The sequence below is a fragment of the Bactrocera dorsalis genome, chromosome 6, assembly GCF_023373825.1.
Source record: "Bactrocera dorsalis isolate Fly_Bdor chromosome 6, ASM2337382v1, whole genome shotgun sequence".
NCBI classification, from domain to species: domain Eukaryota; kingdom Metazoa; phylum Arthropoda; class Insecta; order Diptera; family Tephritidae; genus Bactrocera; species Bactrocera dorsalis.
The window spans coordinates 3,917,397-3,935,682 of record NC_064308.1 but is presented as its reverse complement, the minus strand read 5'-3'; the positions used below and the strand labels follow the sequence as shown (position 1 = coordinate 3,935,682).

At 40.4% G+C, this 18,286-nt stretch overlaps 2 protein-coding genes across 16 annotated transcripts in view; both read right to left on the bottom strand.

Annotated features, from left to right (window-relative positions):
• LOC125779099 (glutamate receptor ionotropic, kainate 2) overlaps positions 1-18,286 on the bottom strand; it is a 2,985,835-nt gene that overhangs the window by 496,723 nt on the left and 2,470,826 nt on the right. The window lies entirely within an intron of this gene.
• LOC125779134 (craniofacial development protein 2-like) lies at positions 5,000-12,554 on the bottom strand. Its single transcript, XM_049459750.1, has 2 exons — positions 9,376-12,554; positions 5,000-9,322 (listed from the first exon to the last, which is right to left on the bottom strand). Exon 1 carries the CDS (start codon positions 10,955-10,957, stop codon positions 9,848-9,850), a length of 1,110 nt encoding a protein of 369 aa, XP_049315707.1. The 5' UTR covers positions 10,958-12,554; the 3' UTR covers positions 5,000-9,322; positions 9,376-9,847.

Genomic DNA, 18,286 nt, shown 5'->3' with positions numbered 1-18,286 from the left:
TAGTGGTGCTTGAGGTAGTAATTTCCTTTTGCGTGTTTTGACGACTTATTATTATAGTAAAAAAAATTGTTTGCTTCTATTTATTTTACTAGCGGTTATTTACAATTTCTCATTTTATTGATTTGGTATATCGGTTATATATTCTTTGCTTTTTTTTGAAATGGTTTTTATTTATTTTTATTTTTATGAAATATAGCGACGCCACGTCTGACTCAGATATGGCCAGAGTGCGTGCTCTTTAGCCTTGAGTTTTGAGCTGTCGAATTAGAGGGTTCTTGAGAGCAAGTGGCCGGTTATTGCGAACGGCTTCATTAGAATAATAATTTTTTAAGTTGTATGTTCAAGTTGTACAACAGATTCTCACCAACTACCCTTATAAGAAGCGCTAATGTAGGTGCGATAAGAGCTACCTTTGCTTTTGTTAAGCCTAGGTGCGTCACTGTATCGAATTGGTAGTATGGTGATCCCTTGACTTCCTTTTTGAGTTTTTACTCATAATTTGAAAATTTAGCTATGAAGCAATATTGAACGAAATATCTCGATTTTTTGACTTTCTAATATGTGCAATTGAAGATATAAGCCGTATTATTTACATTTTGCCATATTGAAATAGTAATTGGATATTCAGAAACCGTATTAGCTTGGTATGTGGGGAATAGTTTACTCATCGCTGTATTTATATCTGCGAAATTTTAGTTCGGTTTCATTTGTTCGTCCCATAAATCTTGCGTCAGTAATCATAAGTGGCGAAAGCCACCCTGGGGGGCCGAAAAGTGACAAATATTTGAATGTTTATTATTGTCAGATTGAATTCTGACTTTGTTTTTTCTGTCAATATGTGGGATGTTGCACAATTGTGGCTCTAAAGGTTGTCGTGGGACGTACTGGCCATTATTTGATCGCGTAGATGTGGCTTTAGAGAAGTCCTCACAATACTGATCTACTTTAGTTTTGTTTAATATTCGGGGAAGTTTCCCAATCTCTTGATATTTCCTTAATTGTGAATTAAGGCATTGATTTGATTTTTTCTCAACTTGAGTTGGTGTGGTTGTAACTAGTTCTGTAACTAGTCCACTTTGTGTTTCGCTGTGCAGCGTTTGAACTTTTTGTGCCTTTGAGCAACATGGTGTCTCTTGGCAATTTTTAGTATTTTGGCTTTCGTGATTTACTTTTGCAATTGAACCCGTGGTTAAGTTTGTAAATGCGCTTTTTTGGAGAGAGATCGGATATCTTCTGTAATGAAGCATTGTATGATGTCTTTTCTGACAATATAAGCAGTTAAATTTGTTTTTGCAATTTTTAAAATTATGTGTATGGGACAAGCAGTTTGTACAGAGTCTTTTTGATATGACAAAGTTGTTCCTTTCGTTATTGTTTAATTTTTTAAACTTTTCGCAAGTTTTAAGTTTATGCTTTCTTGTGCATAGTTCGCATGACGTATGTTTTCTCTGTTCGGATGTGAACGCTTGTATTTTGTTAAAAATTCTATTTGATTTGTTTTTGCTTCTAGCTTGGGGTCTATTGAAGCTTTTATTTTGGTCGTGTTTAATGTTCTTATTTCTGATTATTTTTTCTTCTAACCTTTCCGCAATTTCATATTGGGTGGTGAGAAAATCTTTAATTTGTTGCCACGTTGGGCACTTTTTTCGTGATGAGAGCGACTTTTCTGGTAATGCGGCGGTGCAAATGTTTACCAGAATAGGATCCCAGCTGACTGTGGGGATATTAAGTGTCGATAGAACCGACAAACAATTAGAAACAGTGGATTCTAGTTTAATGAATTCTACACTTGTTTCTTTCTTAATTTTAGGCAAGTTTAATAGTGTCGTTACTTGCTTATCGACCAGTATTCTTTCGTTTTCAAATCTAGCCTTTAGAGCTTCCCAAGCCAAATTGAAATTGTCGTCATTTAATGCGAACTGTTTAACTATTTCGCCTGCTTAGCCTTTTGTTTTGTATCGGAGGTGATACAGTTTTTGTGCCTTTGATAGTTGTGGATGGTTGATGTAAACGGCTGTGAACATGTCCCGGAAGGGACCTCCGTAAAAGGTTTCTGTATCACATGCAGGCACCTCGAGTTGGATGCCTGAACTTGCCTCTTGATTGACTATTTGTGGCAGCTCTACTCTACTGTGGGGAGTAGGTGTAATTGCTTTAATGAGCTTTAATTGATCGGAGATCATAGCTTTCGTTTCTTCATATTGGTCCAAGCAGTTTTCGTAAACATCGTAAGCCGATGATTTAAAATTTTGAGGTAGATCTGAATCGTCAGATTCTACAATGGCGTCATGAGCCGATTGGAGGCGAGTTCAAAAATTTTTAAGATTTTGGCCTTTTACTTCTAATAACGATTCCGAGTTTTCGTGAATCGGTGAAGCGGCAAATCTAGTGCAGTATCTTGTTAAACTGTCACTTTCTGAAATGAATTTAATAGCCTGTTTTGAGCGTGTAGCTCCAGGTGTACTTTGATTTTTGTTATTAACCATTTTTGTTATATTATGTATTAAAATATTTGTCAAAATGAACTAAATTTTTTTCAGTGTAAACTGATTTGTAGTATTTAATAGGTGCGAAAAGTGCAATAAATTGTATATTCTTTTTTAAATAAATAAGAGTTTTTTCAGATTATATCGGTACAAACGTATATTTTATTAATATCGTTTTGTATTTATTTGCAGTAGTATTAGTTTTATTTATGTTTTATTTTGAATTGTGAATTGCTATTAAAAACCGTACTTTTTATTAATTAAAATATTTTATGTCCGAATATTTTGTATATAGGTACACCCTAATACTTCGACTTATGTGTATGTTTGTATGTGCTTATGAAGTTGCTTATGTTTTGTGCAATTGAGAGCATATGCTTTGTTCGTAAGCAATTTAGAACTCGTTAGGAGATTAATTAGCTTTTTGTACACAATCCTGCTTGTTTTTGTTTGCCAAAGAACAAGAGGCATTGCAAATATGGACTTTGAACTTTTATATTTAAATATAAGATATATGTTTGCATATACGGTGGTACATGTATATATGTATGTTCGAACTGCGAAGCGAGCGGAAAAATGAAATAAGTTTTGTGCAGGTATGTTCCCTATGCCCTTATGTATGTATGTAAGTATGTATAGTAATCAAAATGTTGTAATAATGTCTGCTGTTATAAGCATGTAATTGTACGTTAGCGTTTCTGTGAACAGTTTTTGTATATTAAGAATATATAAAGAGAAATATATTTCCACTTGATATATATGCGAATATGTATGTACATATGTCTGTTTAAAATTTATTTTATGTGTTGTTTTTTATGTTAAGATTTTAATGTTAGCCTTCGCTTACAAATTTTAAGCAATCCTGCTTATTACTTGAGCAAGTATAAGAGGTATTTAGTATTTATTTTGTTGAAAGGTGCTTTATGTATACATATATGGTATATATGTATCATATGTATTTATATTGCGCTAAGCGGTATTGAGGCTTTTACCGCATTTGGATTTTTTTTGTATCTAGCCGTTTTTTATTACAAGTTTTATATCAGATAAAACTGTAATATGAATCGCACATATTTGCATATATTAAATTAGGATGAAAATAATACGCTCACTTTGTACTCGGTATGGTATGTTTTGTAGGGTGTACGTATGTACATATCGCTCATTTGCTGCAAGACCGGCATAAGTCAAAAAAATCGTTTTTCCAGAAAACGCGTTTAAAGTTTTCAACTGACTATAACCTTACACGGCGACTCCAACCTTACACCTCTTCTCAAGCGGAGCATATAAGAGGTATTCATATGAATTTTTCACTCAACATGAAGTAAGATATAACGAACAATTCTGCAGCATTAACTCAAAAATCACGTTTTTTGATTTATGCCGGTCTTGCAGCAAATGAGCGATATGTTGCCCTATCACCTCCTCTTGGTCCCCGTCCTGTGCTCCAGTGCTGCCGGGTTGTTGTGTGTACATACATATGTATATTTGTTTTAATGTTCGCGCCCGCTTGTTTCGTTTTATTGGTGCTTTAGTTTTTCGCGCCCGATTTATGTATGTATGTTTTGTGCTTAGGTTTCGCGCGTTTTTGTTTGTTGAAATTGATTTGTTTATTTTGGGAGTTTCGCGCCCGGTTTAGGTGTTTTTTGTTTGTAAAGTTTTGTATGCTTTGGTTTTCTAAGTTTATGTCTTTGTCACTGCATCTTTGGTTTTTGTTTTTTCGTTCCACTGCACTTTTTTAATTTATGTCTTTTTTGTGTATATATCTACCGCAGTTTTTCACTTTTTGTTTTTTGATTTGAGCACACTGCGCTCTTTTCACTTGATTGCTGTCCTTGTTTTTTATTATTTTTTTTGTCCCGTTTGTGTCACTGCACTTTGTATTTTAGTTTTCTCCACAGCACTTTATGCATATATTATATGGATATATCGATTGCCACCAAATTTTTTTATTATTGTTATTATTTTTTTTTAATTTGTTATAGGTGCCTTTCGTTAAGGCTCGAAGGACCATGTACAAAATGTATATTAGATATATTGGAGAGCACTCACCACTGCATTAAATTAAATAAAAAACATCCGGTTTTTTTTTATACATTTGGGTTTTCAACAATTTTATTTAAATTTAAATTTGCTGATCTGATTATACAATATTATTAAATATTATATCGACGGGCGAGGCGGCGGTATTCCAAATCCCGGAACGATTTGTCACTGCTGGCGATCGAGTGGGCCCGAATCGTGGTTGGATTTTTTAATTGGAGGTGTCGTGAGGTGTCGAAGCGGCAGAGTGTGTATGCGAACGTTGACGGTCGAAATGTATGTATGTATCGAACGAATTGCTTAGAACCAATTGTGTTGAATCTACTCAGGGGACCATCCTTTATGCCGAGTGTGTGGATGTACAAGTGTGGTGAGTTGTCTTGTGTGCGAGTGTGGTGTCGTCAAGTATTAGTGTGTGCTAGTTTTTCCGGTTTAAGTTCGGGGATACTCATTTAAACAAACCTAAAGTAGTAACAAATTTCAAATATATGTAATAAGGAAGTTAAACGAAAATAGTCTTAGTACTAAATATTTATATGTGCATATTTGGTACTTTTTTTTTTTATTATTTTTAATGATTATGTATATATGATGTTCTTCTTCTTCTTTACTGGCGTAGACACCGCTTACGCGATTATAGCCGAGTCAACAACAGCGCGCCAGTCGTTTCTTCTCTTCGCTACGTGGCGCCAATTGGATATTCCAAGCGACGCCAGGTTCTTTTCCACTTGGTCCTTCCACCGGAGTGGAGGTCTTCCTCTTCCTCTGCTTCCCGCGGTGGGTACTGCGTCGAATACTTTCAGAGCTGGAGTGTTTTCATCCATCCGGACAACATGACCTAGCCAGCGTAGCCGCTGTCTTTTAATTCGCTGAACTATGTCAATGTCGTCGTCTATCTCGTACAGCTCATCGTTCCATCGAATGCGATATTCGCCGTGGCCAACGCGCAAAGGACCATAAATCTTTCGCAGAACTTTTCTCTCGAAAACTCGCAACGTCGACTCATCGGTTGTTGACATCGTCCAAGACTCTGCACCATATAGCAGGACGGGAATTATGAGCGACTTATAGAGTTTGGTTTTTGTTCGTCGAGAGAGGACTTTACTTTTCAATTGCCTACTCAGTCCGAAGTAGCACCTGTTGGCAAGAGTAATCCTGCGTTGGATTTCCAGGCTGACATTGTTGGTGGTGTTTACGCTGGTTCCAAGAGAGACGAAATTATCTAAAACTTCAAAGTTATGACTGTCAACAGTGACGTGTGTGCCAAGTCGCGAGTGCGACGACTGTTTGTTTGATGACAGGAGATATTTCGTCTTGCCCTCGTTCACTGCCAGACCCATTTGCGTTGCTTCCTTGTTCAGTCTGGAGAAAGCAGAACTAACGGAGCGGGTGTTGAGACCGATGATATCAATATCATCGGCATACGCCAGCAGTTGTACACTCTTATAGAAGATGGTACCTTCTCTGTTGAGTTCTGCAGCTCGAACTATTTTCTCCAGCAGCAGATTGAAAAAGTCGCACGATAGGGAGTCGCCTTGTCTGAAACCTCGTTTGGTATCGAACGGCTCGGAGAGGTCCTCCCCGATCCTGACGGAGCTTTTCGTGTTGCTCAACGTCAGTTTACACAGCCGTATCAGTTTTGCGGGGATACCAAATTCAGACATCGCGGCATAAAGGCAGCTCTTTTTCGTGCTGTCGAAAGCAGCTTTGAAATCGACGAATAGGTGATGAGCGTCGATTCTCCTTTCACGGGTCTTTTCCAAGATTTGGCGAATGGTGAATATCTGGTCGGTTGTTGATTTACCAGGTCTGAAGCCACACTGATAAGGTCCAATCAGTTTGTTGACGGTGGGCTTTAATCTTTCACACAATACGCTCGATAGAACCTTATACGCGATGTTGAGGAGGCTTATCCCACGGTAGTTGGCGCAGATTGTGGGGTCTCTTTTTAAATGGATTGGGCATAGCACACTTAAATTCCAATCGTTGGGCATGCTTTCATCCGACCATATTTTGCAAAGAAGCTGATGCATGCTCCTTATCAGTTCTTCGCCGCCGTGTTTGAATATCTCGGCCGGCAATCCGTCTGCCCCTGCCGCTTTGTTGTTCTTCAGGCGGGCAACTGCTATTCGAACTTCTTCATGGCCGGGTAATGGAACGTCTGCTCCATCGTCATCGATTGGGGAATCGGGTTCGCCTTCTCCTGGTGTTATGTGTTTACTGCCATTCAGCAGGCTGGAGAAGTGTTCCCTCCATAATCAAAGTATGCTCTGGGCATCGGTGGCTAGATCACCTTTGGGGGTTCTACAGGAGTATGCTCCGGTCTTGAAACCTTCTGTAAGCCGTCGCATTTTTTCGTAGAATTTTCGAGCATTACCCCTGTCGGCAGCCAGCTTATCAAGCTGTTCGTACTCACTTATTTCGGCCTCTTTCTTCTTCTGTCTGCAAATGCGTCTCGCTTCCCTCTTCAACGCTCGGTATCTATCCCATCCCGCACGTGTTGTGGTCGATCGTAACGTTGCGAGGTAGGCAGCCTGGGCCCGAATCGCGGCAGTCGTGAGCGAGCAAGTAATCGTATCGAATGAAATTTCGTAACGTGTCGAGTGTGCGGATCGTCGCACTCGATACGAAACGAATAGAAATTTTATGAAATAACTTCCCTGGTGTAGCTCTAAATGACATTTTCGAATAACGAAACAAAACAAAAGAAAGAAATATTTGAATTGGAATTGAATGTAAATATTCAAATTTAATATACGTTTATACATATATAAATTTACTAAATTTAGTTTTTGCAGGCAAAAAAAATGAACCCCAACGTGTTTTTTTATTCAAGTTCATCTGAATCAGATGAAGAACATGAGCAAATGGCCATAAGGACCAGGATCCGTGACAAAAGTAATCCCCTGGCTTTACCTGAAGCAGCGTAAGAACATTTTTAATTACATCGTTTAACTTGGTATAGATATTATTATTTTAAATAATTTACAGATTCAGGAAGCGGTTTAGACTGACCAAAGACGCATTTACATTCATCTTATCGGAAATAGAATTTAACGGACATTTGTCAACCGCGGTACCACCAATTCTTCAATTCCCTTTTGGCGAGTGGAGGCTATAAACACTCAGTTGGAAACGACTTTTTAATTGGAATGTGTCAAAGCACAGTGTGTAGAATTGTAGGGGACGTAGTTAATGAAATGGAGACAAAACTTTGTCCACATTTCATTAAGTTTTCGCCAAACCGTTTATCTAAGTGCGCAGAATACTTTGTTGAGAAATATAAAGTTCCAGGAGGTATGTTGTCGACTAAATAAAGATGCTAAAAATAAATATACAAATGTTTAGTTATCGGATGTATTGACGGTACACATTTTGGCCTTCAAAAACCAACTGTGAATGAACATATGTTTTTCAACAGAAAAGGATACCACAGTCTTAATTCAATGGTAGTAAGTCGCATATATGTACACATGGATGTACTCATAAATACATAACATATGCATTTATATACATATATATTTGGATTTGTAGACCACATACTTACGAATATGTATGTATGTACATATATATATTTGCAGATTTGTGATTACGAACATCGAATTTTAGCTATTGATTCAAAATATGGTGGAGCCGCTCACGATTCCTTTGTATGGAAGCATTCTGCGCAGAGGAGATTTTTGGAGGAAGCATATAATCAAAACAACAATGTCTGGCTTTTGGGTAATATATGCACTTATACAGCTGCAAAATATATTTATAAACATATCTACGTATTTTCTCAATTAACAGGAGATTCTGGATATCCTTTGGAACCATGGTGTTTGACACCATTTAGAAACCCCGAAGTTGGCTCGTGCCAAGCACGGTTTAATGAAATCCATGCAAAAGCACGCTGTATTGTTGAACGAACCATTGGTATACTGAAAGGCCGGTGGAAAATTCTTACCAATGATAAAAGAAGTCGGTATAGTCCTGAAAAGATGGCAAAATTCGGCAATGTATGTGCAGCGTTGCATAACATTTGCATACAATATAAAAATTCAACATATTGCAGATATTTTGTAAACGAAAATAATGATACAGAAATAGATACCGGAAATGAGACTCAATTAACCAAAATTGGTCATAAAATTAGAGATCATATTGTGTTGTCTTTAGATAATAATTGAATTAAACGTTCCAACAACATTTGAATTCATAAGTATTTTATTTTAACAAATATATTTTCAATAAAGAACTTGGAATTAACATATCCTATATATTGGTATTTATTTATGGATTTTTCTCTTTAAAATATCAGGCTCATGAGTTTTAATCTCCAACTCTACAGCTTTTATTTTCATATCTGGAGCATGTGCCTCTTCTTTTATTTGGAGAGATCTCTGCTTTAGCGCAAGTAGTTTCTCAATATTTTTATTTATTTGCGCTTGCGTTACTTCATATGCGCGTAAATTGCATTTTAAAAGAGAAAGCTTTTCACTTTCGACAGTGGGCTTCGCTTTACATGACTTTGTCGCACTGCGACTGGTGGATGGAGTCGGATCTTCTTCTTCCTCGCTATCTATAATCATTTCTACCAACTCATTTAATCCTTCTTCGGGCTCTACATTTCCAAAAGATTTTACTACGGTCAACCCTTCTACAGCAACATCTATCCCCGTAGCTTGGAGGAGTTGCTCTTCTGCTGCAGTTAATAGCTTTTCCTCGTACGGACCACCACCAGTCCTTTGTTTTGAGGCTTTGTTGAAAGAAATTTTCTTTTTTATGTTGTGCTTCTGGTCAGCAAATACCTATTTTTGTATTTTATTATTATATTAAACATCTATTATTTTCTTTATCTTACTTTTCGCCAAGATTTAGCATCTTTCATCGGTGGCCCGGCAGCGTTCAGTTTTAAAGTCAACGCCTCCCATAGCTTATTTGCTGCAACTTTGCCTTGCCCACAATTAGGCAAAATATTTTTTGCCAAGTCCTGATGCTGTAGCATAAAGTCACTCATCAAATTTTTTTGACGCATATTTATTTTGTTTACATTGGTCCTTAAATTATTAGTTATAATTATATCACATGTTAAATAAACTAAATAAATGAAAAATTACTTACATTTTGCCCCTCGGACTTTTTTTAGCGGATATACTCAAATTTTTTTTTCAATTTGTGCTATAACGTTTCTCAAATAGCTAACGAATGAAATTTCGATTCTTTCGTACAAACAAGAACTCGTTATCGAATGAGAAAATTTCAAATTTCGAAAGTGCCTATTCGATAGCGACTACAACGATCCGAAAACAAAAAATATTCTTAAATTTCGCTCGTTAACGTGTGCCGCGATTCGGGCCCTGTTTTCTCTCCGCTGCGACACGGCACTCCTCGTCGTACCAGCTGTTCTTTTGCACTTTCCGAAAACTAATGGTTTCGGTTGCAGCTATACGTAAGGAGTTTGAAATGCCGTCCCACAGTTCCCTTATACCGAGTTGTTGGCGAGTGCTCTCAGAGAGCAGGAGTGCAAGCCGAGTAGAGAATCGTTCAGCTGTCTGTTGTGATTGCAGCTTCTTGACTTCGAACCTTCCTTGTGTTTGCTGGCGCCTGTTTTTTGCTGCACAGAGGCGGGTGCGAATTTTGGCTGCAAAAATATAGTGGTCCGAGTCGATGTTAGGACCTCGGAGCGCACGCACATCTAAAACACTGGAGACGTGTCTTCCGTCTATCACAACATGATCGATCTGGTTGGTGGTTTTTCGATCCGGAGACAGCCAGGTAGCTTGATGGATCTTCTTATGCTGGAATCTAGTACTACAGATAACCATATTTCGGGCCCCGGCGAAGTCGATCAGCCTCAACCCATTTGGGGATGTTTCCTGGTGGAGGCTGAATTTACCGACCGTAGTGCCAAAGATACCATCTTTGCCCACCCTGGCGTTAAAGTCGCCAAGCACGATTTTGACATCGTGGCGGGGGCAACTCTCATAAGTGCGCTCCAGGCACTCACAAAAGGCATCTTTGGTCATATCGTCCTTCTCTTCCGTCGGGGCGTGGGCGCAAATCAGCGATATGTTGAAGAACCTCGCTTTGATGCGGACTGTGGCTAGACGTTCATTCTCCGGAGTGAATGATAGTACTCGGCGACGAAGTCTCTCTCCCACCACGAATCCAACACCAAACTTGCGCTCCTTTATATGGCCACTGTAGTAAATGTTACAAGGACTTACTCGTTTCTGTCCTTGTCCCGTCCATCGCATTTCTTGGACGGCGGTGATGTCAGCCTTTATCTTTACGAGGACATCAACCAGCTGGGCAGCGGCGCCTTCCCAATTAAGGGACCGGACATTCCAGGTGCATGCCCTCAAATCATAGTCCTTTTTTCGTTTGCCATGGTCGTCATCAAAAGAGGGGTCTCTCATCCGAGGCTGTTTACGCTTTTTCATTGGGGGTGGGTCCCAAACCCAGCCCACAACCCTATGCAGGGGATGTTTCGCCTTCTCACTTTAGCTCGCCTTCAAACGGATGTTCTTAGGCTACCCAGAGTATACTTGGTCAAAGACCGGAAGTCATGAGCTGCTTGAGTCATATGTAAAAGAATCGTTTCTGGCCACTCTCAAGTGAATGGCGATCAGAGAACTTTCCTCACTTGCGTGAACTTCTACACATGACTCCATTAATGGTCAATATTATTACCATTATTCAGTACTACGGAATTAAGTCGGGACAGAATCTAGTCCACCCAGACTTTAAGGTGGGCTGGGTCAACAGTGACCCATTCTTGGTCTATTGCCTTTTTAAGGTCCTTGCTGTCTCAAACTGTATACCGTTCTTGAACACTTTGTCAGAGACGATACCCCAGAGTATCTCGATCGGATTTAGGCCCGGAATTAAGGCGCACCAGTTCAATACAGGTATTTTTCGCCCTGTAAAGAAGGATTTGGTGACCTGAACTGTGTGTATTGAAACATAGGCCTACAGAAAAGTCCTGTCGTTGCCATATAAATTGCCACCAAATTCTATTAAGGGTAGAGATGTAGCACATATATGGCTCTTCCCTATAGCAGAACGCGGCCCATATCATCCCACTGCCACCGCCAAATCCTCGCTTAAAACAGGATCACCGATTCTGGCGCATATTTCTCCTATATGCAACTATCAGGGTGATCTAGATTGAACTTTTTTTCATTAATAAAAGTTACGTTATGCCATTCTTAGCATTAAAATTGGTACTTATTTGCAACTTGCATGCGAGCTTTTAAATGTCGCTGTGAAGGCTTGGGTTTAGGTACCATAGAGGTATGTGTCAGTAATGGATTTTTAAGGATTCTTTCCACTATTCGACTGTCAGTTATTTGGAGACCCATACGACCTTAAATTTTTTCGCTACACATTAAATCACCCACAGCATCAGCATGTCCTTGTATTTGCCGTTTGCAACGCAAATCAACGTTGCTTTTCCGCCCACTTCGTCGAATTGTATCATATCGACTTAAATTTTTTAGGTAATGAGAGATGAAGTTCCGGTGTCGGTTTACTTTTTTTGCGGTATTGGTGATATTGGCATCGCTGTCATGCATTCCTTTTATAATACCTTGTTCATGGTCTGTCAAACTGGTTTCATCAGGCATTTTAACTAACCAATGTCGAAATATTTAAATTAATTTCACTATTTTGAACAATTACATATTTACAATAAATATTGGGGTGTCAAAAAAGTCCTGCAGTATTGTCTCTAGTTGGCGCTGAAAGCGCGTAGTTCTAGTTTTATTCGTCGCATCGGGTCATGCTATACCTTTTTGGAAAGCTCATTTCACGCGCTAACACGTGTTTGATTGATTGTTGTTTCTTTTAAGTCGTTCGTGAGTAATAGCGTCGCAAACATGGAACAAAATAAAGAGAAAATACGGCATATTTTACAGCACTACTACGATAAAGGCAAAAATGCATCTCAAGCCGCCAATAATATTTGTGCAGATTATGGACCTGTGGCAGTGTAGTACCTACACACCTATCAGCCAAGGGCAGCACCATCAATTCGATGGTTTGGCAGCACTCATTAATTTATGTATCTGCATCGTAGTTAGCAGAACTGTCATTATTCTTTCTTACAGAGATCACACCATTCTTTTACCCATATCCAGTTAGAACACGCCACTTTTCCAAATAAAAAGTATTACCATAACCAAAAGTTGAAGCACGTTTTTTAATCAATTCAAAGAAGATCCATACTGGTGACCCCGACGAAGCGGCAGAACATACTGGCTACCCCCACAAGTGAGAAATCTTTCGAAAATAAAAGTATGCTCAACGACGAGCAAGAGACACCGGCTCCAGAGCAATAGGCACCAATGCGAGTGGACACCCTGGACCATGGGAAAGTTAAGCTCCGAGATTTCGTTGAAGAACATACCGACCTATGGTTCTGGCATGTCGAGGCGGCATTTGAAGCGGCAGGTATCGTGTCAGACAAAAAACGATACTATACCATAATTGGACATCTGCCTACGCGCGTTATGTACAAACTAGCTGATTTCCGTACCAATCCACCAACACGCAACGAAATGTACGAAAACCTCAAGGCTCGAATCATTAACGAATTTGCCGATAGCACACAAACCAAACTAACAAAGCTCCTCAGCGACTTATCACTCGGTGACCGCAAACCGTCACAGCTGTTAGCCGAAATGCGGACAAGGGCCGCAGCTACACCGGTTACAGACGAGCTCCTAAAGCAGTTATGGCTCCGGAATCTGCCTGAACAAATACGCGCAATTCTATCCTCAGATGAGCACATGACATTGGTCAACGCAGCAACGATGGCCGATCGTATCATGGAGGCTACTAAAGGCAGCTACTCTTTCATACACGCTGTTCAACAAAGCCCTCAGCAGACAGTAAACACACATTCAAAGCAAAGCGCCGGCAATGAACATGCAAGTCAAGAAATTCCAGAAATGCAACGCCAGATCAATGCGCTCTTACGGGATCTCCGAGACATCAAATGGCCACACCGCGACAACCAACGAAGACCAACACCTACACGATCGGGTTCACGAAGTCGCGAACACCATGCTGGTATCACTACAAATACGAGACGAGCGCTCGTAAGTGCAGGCCACCATGCAAGTTTGACCGTACGGCTGATAGCACACAGGAGGACCAAAAAAACTAGCACCCCGAGCTTAAGCCATGGGAGGCGCTTGCCAGCTCGGCCACGGCAACAACAACCTCCGCCTTTTCATAAAAAACGTTTACGACAATCAACATTTCCTCATCGACACCGGAGCAGATATATCGGTGATCCCAGCAACCGCAGCAATCAACACTCATAAACCGACGATTACCCAGTCAATTTACGCGGCGAATGGAACGCCAATACAAACAGAACAGACAGAAACAGAAAACTCTGAAACTAAATTTCGGCCTCCGTCGCCCATTTGAATGGACACTTTGCATAGCCGACGTAAAATCGCCAATTATCGGCGCGGATTTCCTAACGCACAACGACCTGCTAGTAGACTTAAAAAACAAATTACTAATCTATAAAACGACGAGATTACATGCATACGGTATAACGAGAGCATTAAACTTGTTACTGGTACAAACAAATACACAGAATTACTCTCAGAATTTAAGGAACTATTCGCACCGTCACATAATAAACGCATTGCCAAAACTACAACGTTCCACCAGATCGTCACGAGCGGTCCACCAGTGAACGCAAAACCACGTCGCCTCACACCCGAAAAACTCAAAGCCGCCAAAGCGGAATTCGAATACCTGATGGCGAAGGGTATTTGCCAGCCGTCCAAAAGTCAATGGGCTTCGCCACTTCATATGGCCCCTAAAAAGGACAATACCTGGAGACCGTGCGGGGATTATAGGGCACTAAACGCCGTCACCGAAAAGGACAGGTACCCCGTTCCAAATATCCAGATATTTCATCAAGTATTTGCGGGCAAAAGCATATTTTCAACTATTGACCTAGAAAGGGCGTACCACCAGATACCCATGCATCCCGATGATATCGAAAAAACGGCCATAACAACTCCGCTCGGCTTATTCGAATTTCGATACATGACATTTGGGTTATGCAACGCGGGCCAAACATTTCAACGACACATCGACAGTGTGTTTCGAGGATTAGACTTTGTCGTACCATACCTAGACGACATCTGCATCGCGTCCTGCACCGAAGCTCAACATAAGCAACACCTTCGAATTGTGTTCGAGCGTTTAAAGCAAAACGGATTGACCGTTAACGGCAATAAATGTGGTTTTGGTCAGTCAAACGTGAGGTATCTCGGTCATTTGGTCACTCCCAACGGTATTTTGCCACTGCCAGAAAAAGTAGAGGCAATAAACGCTTACACGGAACCAACCATCGCAAAGGACCTACGACGTTTCATAGCAATTATCAACTTCTACCGAAGATTTATACCCGGCGTTGCACATACTCAAGATATCCTGCAAGCGCTTATTCCGGGCAACATCAAAAACGACAAACGCAAAATTCAGTGGACCGAAGAGTCGCGAAAAGCATTCAACGATTTTAAACTAAAATTAGCCAATGCAACCCTGCTCGCGCATCCACAAGAAAACGCACAACTCACACTATCAGTCGATGCATCAGACAACTGTATCGGAGGCGTGCTGCACCAAATAAAAAACGACGAAGCGCAGCCCCTAGGATTTTTTTCCCGCAAGTTAACAACATCTCAACGTAATTGGAGTACATACTCAAGAGAGCTGTTCGCCGTATATAAAAGCGTTAAATACTTCGCCGACCAACTCGAAAGTAGATGTTGCTCGATCTACACCGACCACAAACCAATCACTTTCGCTTTTAAACAGAAACCCGAAAAGGCAGAGCCACGACACCTCCGATACTTGCATTACGTCAGCCAATTTACGACTGACATACGTTACGTAAAGGGTAAAGAAAACACAGTACCCGATTTCCTTTCACACATCAATGTAATGCAACGCGAACCTATCGACTACGAGGTCATTGCGGCAGAACAGAATGCGGACAGTGAGCTGAAATCCATTCTACAAGGGAACGACCGCTACAGCATAATTTTGACTAAGATGCCCGTGCTCAATTCAGCACAACAGATATATTGCCATATCTCAAACAACAAATGCAAACCTTACATTCCGAAGTCATGTCGCAAAACAATTTTTAACGCTACACACGACATTGCACATCCTGGTATTCGAGCGACTACCCGACTCATCAAACAAAGATTCGTCTGGCCCAACATTCACCAGGACGTTGCAACATGGGCAAGGCAGTGCATACCATGCCAAATATCGAAAATTCAGCGGCCACACCCGGACCTACTAACGATCGTCGACAGATTTACGCGATGGCCAGAAGCAGCACCTATCAAGAACATAACGGCTGAAACTGTCGCCACCACGCTCATAGAAACATGGATCGCGCGATTTGGTGTACCTTCTAAAATTACAACGGACCAGGGGCGACAATTTGAATGTCAAGTTTTTAAGCAGCTTAACGAAAGACTAAGTATACGTCACCTCCGCACAACCGCATATCATGCCCAAGCCAACGGTTTAGTAGAGCGTTTTCATCGTACACTAAAAGCAGCACTAAAATGTAAAGATCGGCGAAAATGTGCAATCGAGTTACCGCTCATCATGTTTGGACTTCGATCAATATTTAAAGAGGACATAAAGGCAGCACCGGCGGAATAAGTTTACGGAAAAAGCTTGCGCCTACCAGCAGAATTTTTTACCGAACCGAAGCCGTACCAAAACGAAGCAGAGTTTGTTCAAGAATTCAGACATGCAATGGAATCGATACGACCGACGCAAACGGCACACCACACAAAAATAAAACCATTTATACAAAAGGAACTCCATCAATGTATGCAAGTCTTCGTGCGAAACGACGCAATTGGACCACCACTGCAGCAGCCGTACGGCGGACCATTCGCAGTAATCAAACGTCATCCGAAATATTTTACGCTGGACATCCGAAACAAAATTAGAAAAATTTCAATCGACAGGCTGAAAGCGGCATTTACCGACAACAACAACATTATCGTCGAGAACGCAGGGCCTACTCCAGCTGAGACCAGCGACCCTCAAGTAAAGCCACAACTCGCCTGGGAAGAAAAGTTCGATTCCCTAAACGTCTGTGTCTGTAAGCACACACAGATTGAAAGGGGGGCTGGTTGTGGCAGTGTAGTACGCGAACACACCTGTCAGCCAAGGGCAGCACCACCAATTCGATGGTTTGGCAGCACTCATTAATTTATGTATCTGCATCGCAGTTAGCAGAACTGTCATTATTCTTTCTTACAGAGATCACATCATTCTTTTACGCATATCCAGTTAGAACATGCCACTTTTCCAAATAAAAAGTATTACCATAACCAAAAGTTGAAGCACGTTTTTTAATCAAACCAAAGAAGATCCATAGACCCAATACAGTTTCCATTTCCACCGCACAACGATGGTTTCAACGTTTTCGTTCTGGTGTAGAGGTGGTCGAAGATGCGCCACGCTCCGGAAGGCCTGTCGTCGAAAATTGCGATAAAATCGCTGAATTGGTCGAAAAAGACCGGCATAGTAGCCATCAAACCGTTAAAAACCATTTGAAGAAGCTTGGAGTCACTAAGAAGCTCCATGTATGGGTGCCACACGAATTGATTCAATAAAAATACCGTAAGACTTTTTTGACAACCCAATATCTCAAACTAATTTTTGCAACTTAACTTCCGAAAACGCTATTATCAGCAGTTGCGATGTGCACATATAATTATTTACAACACAGCACCGAAAGCTCACGCACATATTGAAAGCAACGGTACAACGAATGAGAGGAGAAAGCAAATATTTTGGTAAATTCACAACAACAACATATCACCAAAGAATTGCTCCATTTCAGAAACGGGATAGTTTTTCATATATGGCGAAAAACAGAGAACCTAGTTATGCACATATAATTATTTGTAGGAAGTACTAACGTAGTTTTTTATTAATACACTTTTATTAGCTTCACTTGTATGTACTTTGCCCAAAAAATAAGGTGACATTGGAATTTAAACTGCGCGCGTCGAAGGATTTGGAGAATTATTTTATTTTTTAAGTTGGTAGTACTGTCAGTCACAGTTATGTCAAATTTCATGTCAAAATATTCATTAGTGTTTAAGATATGTGTCGTTTTGTGAGCTGCTAAAAGTGAGTTTTTCGTTTTTTACGATGTCGAAATTTGTTGAGCAAAGATTTTGCATTAAATTTTGTTTACGGAATCAATTTTCTGCTGCGGATACGTTGAGGATGGTGCAGAAAGTCTTTGGTGATGAGGCTATGTCTAAAAAAAATGTTTACAAGTGGTATAGTGAGTTCCAAGACGGCCGTGAACAAATCAAAGATTTGGTGTTGGAAAACCGTCGATTAACAGTTAGATACCTTGCTGATGAAGTTGGCATATCGAAAAGCTAAGCCAATACCATTTTTAATGCCCAATACCATTTTTTTCGTGCCAAAAGAGAGCCGAGACCAAAAAAATCGCGCCAAAGTCGCTCAAAAATCAAGGTCATGTTGACTGTTTTCTTCGATTATCGTGGTGTTGTGCATTACAATTTCCTTCGAACCGGTCAAACAGTCAACAAGGCATGTTATTTGAACGTTATGCGTCGTTTGCGTAACGCTATCCGCCTAAAAAGGTCGGAATTGTGGAAAGACAATTCTTGGTTTTTACACCACGATAATGCATCATCCCATACCGCCCTCGTAAT

Excerpts from the sequence above, each read along its gene's own strand:
- LOC125779134 (XM_049459750.1), bottom strand. The coding sequence starts at position 10,957 with ATGAAAAAGCGTAAACAGCCTCGGATGAGAGACCCCTCTTTTGATGAC.